The sequence below is a fragment of the Rutidosis leptorrhynchoides genome, chromosome 9, assembly GCF_046630445.1.
Source record: "Rutidosis leptorrhynchoides isolate AG116_Rl617_1_P2 chromosome 9, CSIRO_AGI_Rlap_v1, whole genome shotgun sequence".
In the NCBI taxonomy this organism is placed as follows: Eukaryota; Viridiplantae; Streptophyta; class Magnoliopsida; order Asterales; family Asteraceae; genus Rutidosis; species Rutidosis leptorrhynchoides.
Window position 1 is genome coordinate 261,862,968 of NC_092341.1, and position 10,094 is coordinate 261,873,061.

Below are 10,094 nucleotides of genomic sequence, written 5' to 3' on the forward strand. Positions count from 1 at the left end.
CCATTTTCATGGACCTCGGATGTTGCAGACGTCTTGCGTTCGGGCTTCATCCGAGGGGGTTTTACCACATGTGATGCCCGTATGGATTCGTCATGTGGGTTTCCTCCTGATGGGCGGTAGAATTGTAATGATTTGTTCCAAAGAAATTTATCGGGTGGGTGGGTGTACTGTTGACATCGTGTTTGACCCCGTCAATGACTCCTAACTAGGGCTGTAAACGAGCCGAGCCGAGCCCGAACACTGCCAAGCTCAAGCTCGGCTCATTTAAGTTTCAAAAAGCTCGAGCTCGACTCATTAATCATATAATATTATTTTTCTTTATAAAATTTAAATTATTTATATTTCATATTTATTATTTTTGTAATTTTTATCCAAATATAATAAGATTTAGCATTATTTACAACTACTATTGATATCATAGTAATTATTATAAATATATATTAAATTATTAAATTATTTAATATTTTGATGTATATAAATGAAAAACTCGTATAGGCTCGCGAGCTTGTTCGAGTTCGAGATATGAAGCTCGAGCTCGATTACTAAACGAGCTCTAAATAAAGTTCAAGCTCGGGCTCGAGCTCGTTTAGGCTTGGCTCGAATCGAGCTTTTAACGAGTCGAGCTCCAGTAGCTCGCGAGTAGCTCGAATCATTTACAGCTTTACTCCCACCCGCCGTTAGAAAAAAGAAAAAAGATCCGCCAAACCTTTAAAAAAGCCTTTACCATTTTCAATCGGGATATCCAGATCCTCTTCATCCCTTTGCACGAACCATCCCGTATCCTTCTTTGCCAATTGTGAGTAATCATTATGACCCATTTTTAGGATTTGACGTCTTAAGTCTACCTTGTTCGTAGAAGTAGAAAAATCGGTTGTTTGCATCTTCAATATTTCAATTTAAAACGGGTTCTCAACTAAAACTAATCAATTAATCACAATACTAATATCCCTTACTAGATTAGTGTCGAAGTGGTATCATGTTTTAGCCAAATAACTGATTAACTAAATCATATTGAATTAAATTTTTATCCTTTTGAAGTCAAGTATAATTACATAAGTTGGTTAAGTAAAGTCCGTTAATTTATGAGAAGCAAATGCTCGGAGTTAGGTTTAACAAATTAAGAGGAACAGTGTATAAAGGACTTATTCTGCAAAAACATACCAAATACAATCATCATAATTGGTCTATTAAAGTCATTTAGGGTTTTCCTTGATTTTAGTGTGTTTTTTTTTAAGCCATACCCTGCAACTGCATCAACCTTCACATCTTCCCTAATTTGTCTTTCCCAATTTACCCTCTCTTTTTTCAAACTCACATATCATATAATTCCACATATACAATAATAGTACCAATTTATGATTTATTTATCAAATTTAAGGAAAAGCATAATAATAGGTGCTTGCTTACTAATTTTAGAAATAAACTATGCCATTAATTGCATAAGATCAGATACATAACTTTCGGAGATCTAACGACATATACCTAAAAATCAGGTTTCTATGTCCTATTTGTCTCTATGGTATTTCAGATTGATGCATCAAAAACATTAGTTTGTATCACTATAAAAGAGGGTTGATTGGTTGTTATAACTTATATTTAGGTTAATGATTTGATTGATAATATGGAGGGCGTTCAAAAAAGTGTCATTTGTAATTTTTGTAAACCAACCTCCGTTTCGGAGCAGGTTAAAAAACCGAGAAATGAAAGGAAAAAAAAATTGACACAGGTCGAGGAGTTGAAGGTGTTTGACGATTCATCAAAGACACTTAAGCGTTTTTGAATTGGGCGTTGATAGTTTTCCTTTTAGTCTTTAGATGTTTCTTATTCTTCCCGTAATCGGTTAAATTAGATTTCATCTTTTGTATCGAAAGGCAGGGGCGGAAATATGTGGGGGCAGGTTGGGGCGCCCGCCCCCGGTGGATTTGTAGTTTTCAGTGCAAAAATTTTGGATTATTCGATTTTGCCTTTAGTGGATTTTTTTCCTCAAAAGTCTTCATATTTTGCCCCCAAAGCCTCCGTGTTTTGCCCAAAAGCTTCCGTATTTTGCTCAAAGCCTTTGTATTTTGATCAAAAACCTCCGTATTTTGCGCAAAAACCTCCATATTTTGTCTAAAAACCTTCATATTTTGCCCAAAAAGATCTGCTACGCTTTTAAAAAGAATTTGGCCCCCGGCGAAAAAAATTCCTGCTTCCAACACTGTCAAAAGGTTCCTTTTTGTGTCTCGTTGGTCTTTGTCTTTATAGTTGGTGTTTCAAGCCTTTTTAGGTTTAGTTTAGCGTCGCTTGGTCTCGGTTTTCATGGTTTGTATGTTTTAAGAAGGTTTCATTTTTTGGATGAATTTTCTTTTGTTAAATAAAAGTTTATCCGTTTTTTCGAATTTTTTTTTTTATATTTAGGTTAATTCCATGACTTTACCACTAAATCTATTTATGTTATCAAAAACCTATTTATGTTATCAAAAACTAAAAGAAAAAGAATACAAGAATTCACATTGATTTATATATGTATGACACTATACTGTATAGTCTACATCAGTTTCCTGATTACAAGATAAGTTGTAAAATTTCATAACTATAAGCCAAATGGAAATAAAGAAAAAAGATTTGGGCTAGTTTTCAGCACCTACTTGTGTACTTCAATTAATTCGTTTTACATTACAGACATATATAAAAATAGCAGTAATTAAAATTACTCAATGGTTTAACTGTTCATTTGTTTAGCTTAATTTGTAAGTCAATCGATCTTTGAATTATTTTAATTAATTACTGGTATATGTACAAACCCGGCCTATACTACGGAGTTGGGTCTGTTTTATAATTGAATCGTATTAGTAGATCAATGTAACTCAGAAAAGCAATGTAATATCTTCATATTTAATAATAATAATATCTTCATTAATTCTAGGTTATATGATTATGGCATGCTAAGTGACTAGAACCATACCCTGATCTGGACATCAAATAAACAAAAGATTTAGTTTACATTTAATCTGTAACGGATTTATATAATATATAATAGTATAAACATTCTAGGTTATAAGAATATGGCATGCTAAGTCACTAGGACCATGCCCTAATCTGGATATATAAGAATAAACTAATGATTTCAGTTTATATTAAATTCAATATATGTATATAAAAGGTACCGAAGATAGAAGTTTAATACTAGTAGATTAATTAAATTCACACGTGGACAAGCTAGATTAATTATGAGATGTCAACATCAATGATGATCCTGATCCCGACTACAATATAAAACTCAGTCAACTACCTTTTATACCTACTAAAACTACTTATAAACAGTGAAAATCTACTTACGTGTCGGCAGACATAACCCATAACCCATATATATATATGATGATGATGATGATTAAACTTCCGTTTTTATATCACACAATTTTTATCTTTTTACACTTAATAATATATTAATACTAATATAGTAATATTAATACTGTATTGTGGTTTCAGTATTAGCAATGTGAAATCTAGCTAGACTAACATTACATACATATAATTTGATGGCACACTTGAGCCCATATGTTATTTTGAACTGATACTGCTGTTTGGTTTGGGTTGATGCAATTCCATATAATGATTTTTCATCCAAAGACACAAATTTAGTGAAAGACTAAAACAAGAAGCTATGTTAGTCAATGTTACAAGAAGCTATGTTAGTCAATGTTACTCTAGAAAGACTAAAACAGAAAGACGTAACAGGATATATGCTCGGCTTCAGCGCGCTCACTTTGCCTAATTAAGTGGTTAAGTTCGATCACATCAAGTAAGAAGCTAGATAAATTAAACAAGGAAATTACACCAGCGAAAATATAACGATAATAGAGATGAACACAGTTTTCAAGCTCATTCAATCCAATTTAATATTTTATCACTTATCAAGAAATGCTATATGTTTTACTTCATCTTGGATAGTAACATTATTCTTTACTACATCGAATAGTTTCTTAAGGGCTTTCGGATCAATATAGACCAACCTCAATAAGTTACAACATTTGAGCATCATCTAGTTAACTAATCATATATCATAAATATATGCACACAAAACAACAGTTCAGGCCTTTATGTTCCATATATATTTTTCATTCATTCTCAAGATACCAAAGAGAGGATATATATATATAGCTTAACATGTTACATTTTTAATCAGCTAGTTGCAATATCCACAAAGGTAATTAACATGGTCAACAACTTAACAGCAGCAATATTGACAAGAGTATATATAATCAAGAGAAATAATTAGAAGCACTTTAATACATCCATTATCTTGGTCAAATTGATTGATGGTATATGACTAATCAACAATGATATAATTAAACTTACATCATTACTACATTAATGCTCCAGATCCACCATTAAATTAATTACACTTATCACTAAGCTGTGTCGAAATGATATTCTCCTATACTTATTCAAAGTTCAGTTCTGCAAATTAAATCAAAGCAAACAAACATTTAATTTAGTATTAGCTACATGTATGTCTGAATGATTAGCAACTCACCTTTTCCAGATCTAAACTTACATGATCATTACTCATCTGCTCATAATGAAATGCACTAATCTGAAAGCTTGAACCTTTATTATCATTTTGTGATTCAAATTGACACCAACTGCTTGATTCGCAACCAACATCAAGCTTTTTAACACGCCCTTTTTCTTTAGTCCTTTCTCTAGCTCTTGCTCTTGCCTCCGCCCTTGACCGGTCCCTAGTAACATTATTTTCTTGAAAAACTCTACCTTTACATTTTTTTACCATTTTCTTCTTATTTTTCCCATCAACACACTTGGCCCTCACAGCCAATTTCTTTTTCTTACCCTTATTTTCAATGGTTTCAAGAAACTTAATTTTAGATTCATCAGTAACAGTTGAAGATGAGCAGTTTTTGGTTTCTTCAACCAACTCTTTAATCGCGATAAGGGAATTAGTAAGAAGCCAATCTAGGGTTTTGCTTGCTTTATCAAACCCAAGCAAATCTTGAAGACAGAAGAATTTTCGCGCGATGTCAATTGACAATCTTACCCTTCGATCTCTTGGACCTTGAGCTGTGTAGATCTTACTATGCCCTTCTTTCTTTAAAGAAGTAGCTACTTTTTTCTTATATGGAGATATTACTGAATCTAAAAGATCATCATTATTTTGATTACACTGCAACACAATAGAATCTTGTTTGTCTGTTAAAACATTGTCTATGATCTGAGGCTCAGCAGGACTTGAATTGTAGGTATGAAGATGAAAGTCAAATGGGTCAAAATAAAAATCAGTTCTTTCATGATTAAAGAAATAATTAGGAGAGAAGACATTACTGGTGAATGAGGGAAGATGTGGATATGGATTTGAGGAAGACATTGTAAATTTGTAGATTAGTAGATTAAAATAAAAAATAAAAAATTTAACTACATAAACAAATTCATTAGCAGAAGAAGATATGTTCAAAAATTTCATTAAGGGTTTGTGTTCTAACTTGAATTAAGCAAAGCTTCTCCACCATTGTATTTTTTTGGTTTTCTGTGGGCATGTTCTTTTTAGGGTGTATTAAGTACAATGTTGATTCTACTAGTACCTACTCTGAAATATTTAAAGTAATTTGTACCATATGAATTTAAATGATTTGATGTACAAAATATAGGGTCATAACACTACAATAAATTTGCTAATTAACCAGCTATAAATTTACACACTTTTAAAAAGTGTTTACTTTTTTGTTAAATTTCTAATACTTGTAAATATGTGTAAATGTATTACATGTATAAGTGTAAAATATCGTTATAGTTTCACACATAAAAGTGTAGGAAAAAAAGGTCATACTAATTTGTGTGTATAATCATAAATATAACCACACTTAATAGTGTTAAGTAAATTTTGTTGCACTAGATTTGTTCACGCTCCCAGTGTGTGAAGAAATGATGTGTAACAAATTTTACTCACATTTTTAAATGTGATCAAATTTGTGTTTGTACACACTAATAAGTGTGAACAAACTTTTCCTACAATTTTAAGTGTTAATATTTAAATAACATTCAACATTTATAAATGTAGCAAACTTATATATATATATATATATATATATATATATATATATATATATATATATATATATATATATATATATATATAAGTGTGAAGAATTTGATAAAAAACTCACACTTTATTGCAATTGTGTAAAAATATGCGTGAACAATTGATAAATTTGTTGTATTGTAAATATATTGTGACAATTTTCAAAAATGTTTTACAAGTGTTACAATTTAAATAACTCATTACACATAAACGCTTATTAATCATGTAAGTATAAAAGTTCAGGATTATTGAGCTACTAGTATTATAGTTTATATTAGAAATTAGAGATAAAATGAAAGAAATGTGATTTGTTAACCACTACCTTTTTATTGATCTAGTACTAAATTATATGTTTAATTTTGTTGTAATGCACAACGTGTATGCTAAACATTGATTAAGTTATAAAACATCCGAACTATATCATCTAATCAAACCCCTTATCAAAACCCTCTCGTGATTAAAGTAATATATTGATACTACGAGTATATTACTAAGCTCTTTTATATAAATTAAACAGCCACTGTGGACATTGATCAAACGGTAATACATTCAACCGCAAGGTGTTGGAGTATTGAGTTCGACGCTCATGTGCTGCAAAAATATTTCTCTTGTTGTTACTCGCTCATTTCACGGGTCTCATGTGACGACCAGGAAATTTCCGACCAAATTTAAACTTAATCTTAATATGGTTTTGACACGATAAGCAAAGTCTATTAAACTGAGTTTCAAAATTTTGAACTGTTGTTATACATTCATTTAAACTTTGACTATTCCCGAGGATTCACGAACAATTGTTTGTAAGTAAATATGTAAATATATATATATATATATATATATATATATATATATATATATATATATATATATATATATATATATATATATATATATAACTTTGGATTAATAAAGTACACTTTAAAAATGAAAGATAATATTAGAATAATATTAGAATGGATATAAATATATGATATTATATATATATATATATATATATATATATATATATATATATATATATATATATATATATCAAACGGACCTCGCCAGAAGGTAATTTTAATGTGGCCGATTTCCCTTCTTTTGCAATAAGTTTCGCTACAGCACCCGCTGCTCTAGCTAATTGTCCACCCTGAAATGTCCCGTTCTTATTGATTAAAAACGTTCCATATTAATTGATTTCGTTGCGAGGTTTTGACCTCTATATGAGACGTTTTTCAAAGACTGCATTCATTTTTAAAACAAACCATAACCTTTATTTCATAAATAAAGGTTTAAAAAGCTTTACGTAGATTATCAAATAATGATAATCTAAAATATCCTGTTTACACACGACCATTACATAATGGTTTACAATACAAATATGTTACATCGAAATCAGTTTCTTGAATGCAGTTTTTACACAATAACATACAAACATGGACTCCAAATCTTGTCCTTATTTTAGTATGCAACAGCGGAAGCTCTTAATATTCACCTGAGAATAAACATGCTTTAAACGTCAACAAAAATGTTGGTGAGTTATAGGTTTAACCTATATATATCAAATCGTAACAATAGACCACAAGATTTCATATTTCAATACACATCCCATACATAGAGATAAAAATCATTCATATGGTGAACACCTGGTAACCGACAATAACAAGATGCATATATAAGAATATCCCCATCATTCCGGGACACCCTTCGGATATGATATAAATTTCGAAGTACTAAAGCATCCGGTACTTTGGATGGGGTTTGTTAGGCCCAATAGATCTATCTTTAGGATTCGCGTCAATTAGGGTGTCTGTTCCCTAATTCTTAGATTACCAGACTTAATAAAAAGGGGCATATTCGATTTCGATAATTCAACCATAGAATGTAGTTTCACGTACTTGTGTCTATTTTGTAAATCATTTATAAAACCTGCATGTATTCTCATCCCAAAAATATTAGATTTTAAAAGTGGGACTATAACTCACTTTCACAGATTTTTACTTCGTCGGGAAGTAAGACTTGGCCACTGGTTGATTCACGAACCTATAACAATATATACATATATATCAAAGTATGTTCAAAATATATTTACAACACTTTTAATATATTTTGATGTTTTAAGTTTATTAAGTCAGCTGTCCTCGTTAGTAACCTACAACTAGTTGTCCACTGTTAGATGTACAGAAATAAATCGATAAATATTATCTTGAATCAATCCACGACCCAGTGTATACGTATCTCAGTATTGATCACAACTCAAACTATATATATTTTGGAATCAACCTCAACCCTGTATAGCTAACTCCAACATTCACATATAGAGTGTCTATGGTTGTTCCGAAATATATATAGATGTGTCGACATGATAGGTCGAAACATTGTATACGTGTCTATGGTATCTCAAGATTACATAATATACAATACAAGTTGATTAAGTTATGTTTGGAATAGATTTGTTACCAATTTTCACGTAGCTAAAATGAGAAAAATTATCCAATCTTGTTTTACCCATAACTTCTTCATTTTAAATCCGTTTTGAGTGAATCAAATTGCTATGGTTTCATATTGAACTCTATTTTATGAATCTAAACAAAAAAAGTATAGGTTTCTAGTCGGAAAAATAAGTTACAAGTCGTTTTTGTAAAGGTAGTCATTTCAGTCGAAAGAACGACGTCTAGATGACCATTTTAGAAAACATACTTCCACTTTGAGTTTAACCATAATTTTTGGATATAGTTTCATGTTCATAATAAAAATCATTTTCTCAGAATAACAACTTTTAAATCAAAGTTTATCATAGTTTTTAATTAACTAACCCAAAACAGCCCGCGGTGTTACTACGACGGCGTAAATCCGGTTTTACGGTGTTTTTCGTGTTTCCAGGTTTTAAATCATTAAGTTAGCATATCATATAGATATAGAACATGTGTTTAGTTGATTTTAAAAGTCAAGTTAGAAGGATTAACTTTTGTTTGCGAACAAGTTTAGAATTAACTAAACTATGTTCTAGTGATTACAAGTTTAAACCTTCGAATAAGATAGCTTTATATGTATGAATTGAATGATGTTATGAACATCATTACTACCTTAAGTTCCTTGGATAAACCTACTGGAAAAGAGAAAAATGGATCTAGCTTCAATGGATCCTTGGATGGCTCGAAGTTCTTGAAGCAGAATCATGACACGAAAACAAGTTCAAGTAAGATCATCACTTGAAATAAGATTGTTATAGTTATAGAAATTGAACCAAAGTTTGAATATGATTATTACCTTGTATTAGAATGATAACCTACTGTAAGAAACAAAGATTTCTTGAGGTTGGATGATCACCTTACAAGATTGGAAGTGAGCTAGCAAACTTGAAAGTATTCTTGATTTTATGAAACTAGAACTTTTGGAATTTATGAAGAACACTTAGAACTTGAAGATAGAACTTGAGAGAGATCAATTAGATGAAGAAAATTGAAGAATGAAAGTGTTTGTAGGTGTTTTTGGTCGTTGGTGTATGGATTAGATATAAAGGATATGTTATTTTGTTTTCATGTAAATAAGTCATGAATGATTACTCATATTTTTGTAATTTTATGAGATATTTCATGCTAGTTGCCAAATGATGGTTCCCACATGTGTTAGGTGACTCACATGGGCTGCTAAGAGCTGATCATTGGAGTGTATATACCAATAGTACATACATCTAAAAGCTGTGTATTGTACGAGTACGAATACGGGTGCATACGAGTAGAATTGTTGATGAAACTGAACGAGGATGTAATTGTAAGCATTTTTGTTAAGTAGAAGTATTTTGATAAGTGTCTTGAAGTCTTTCAAAAGTGTATGAATACATATTAAAACACTACATGTATATACATTTTAACTGAGTCGTTAAGTCATCGTTAGTCGTTACATGTAAATGTTGTTTTGAAACCTTTAGGTTAACGATCTTGTTAAATGTTGTTAACCCAATGTTTATAATATCAAAAGAGATTTTAAATTATTATATTATCATGATATTATGATGTACGAATATCTCTTAATATGATAT

At 30.7% G+C, this 10,094-nt stretch overlaps 1 protein-coding gene across 1 annotated transcript; it reads right to left on the reverse strand.

Annotated features, from left to right (window-relative positions):
* Positions 1 to 4,357: 4,357 nt before the first annotated feature.
* LOC139866183 (uncharacterized) lies at positions 4,358 to 5,362 on the reverse strand. Its single transcript, XM_071854337.1, has 2 exons — positions 4,538 to 5,362; positions 4,358 to 4,440 (listed from the first exon to the last, which is right to left on the reverse strand). Exons 1-2 carry the CDS (start codon positions 5,360 to 5,362, stop codon positions 4,435 to 4,437), a joined length of 831 nt encoding a protein of 276 aa, XP_071710438.1. The 3' UTR covers positions 4,358 to 4,434.
* Positions 5,363 to 10,094: the final 4,732 nt, after the last annotated feature.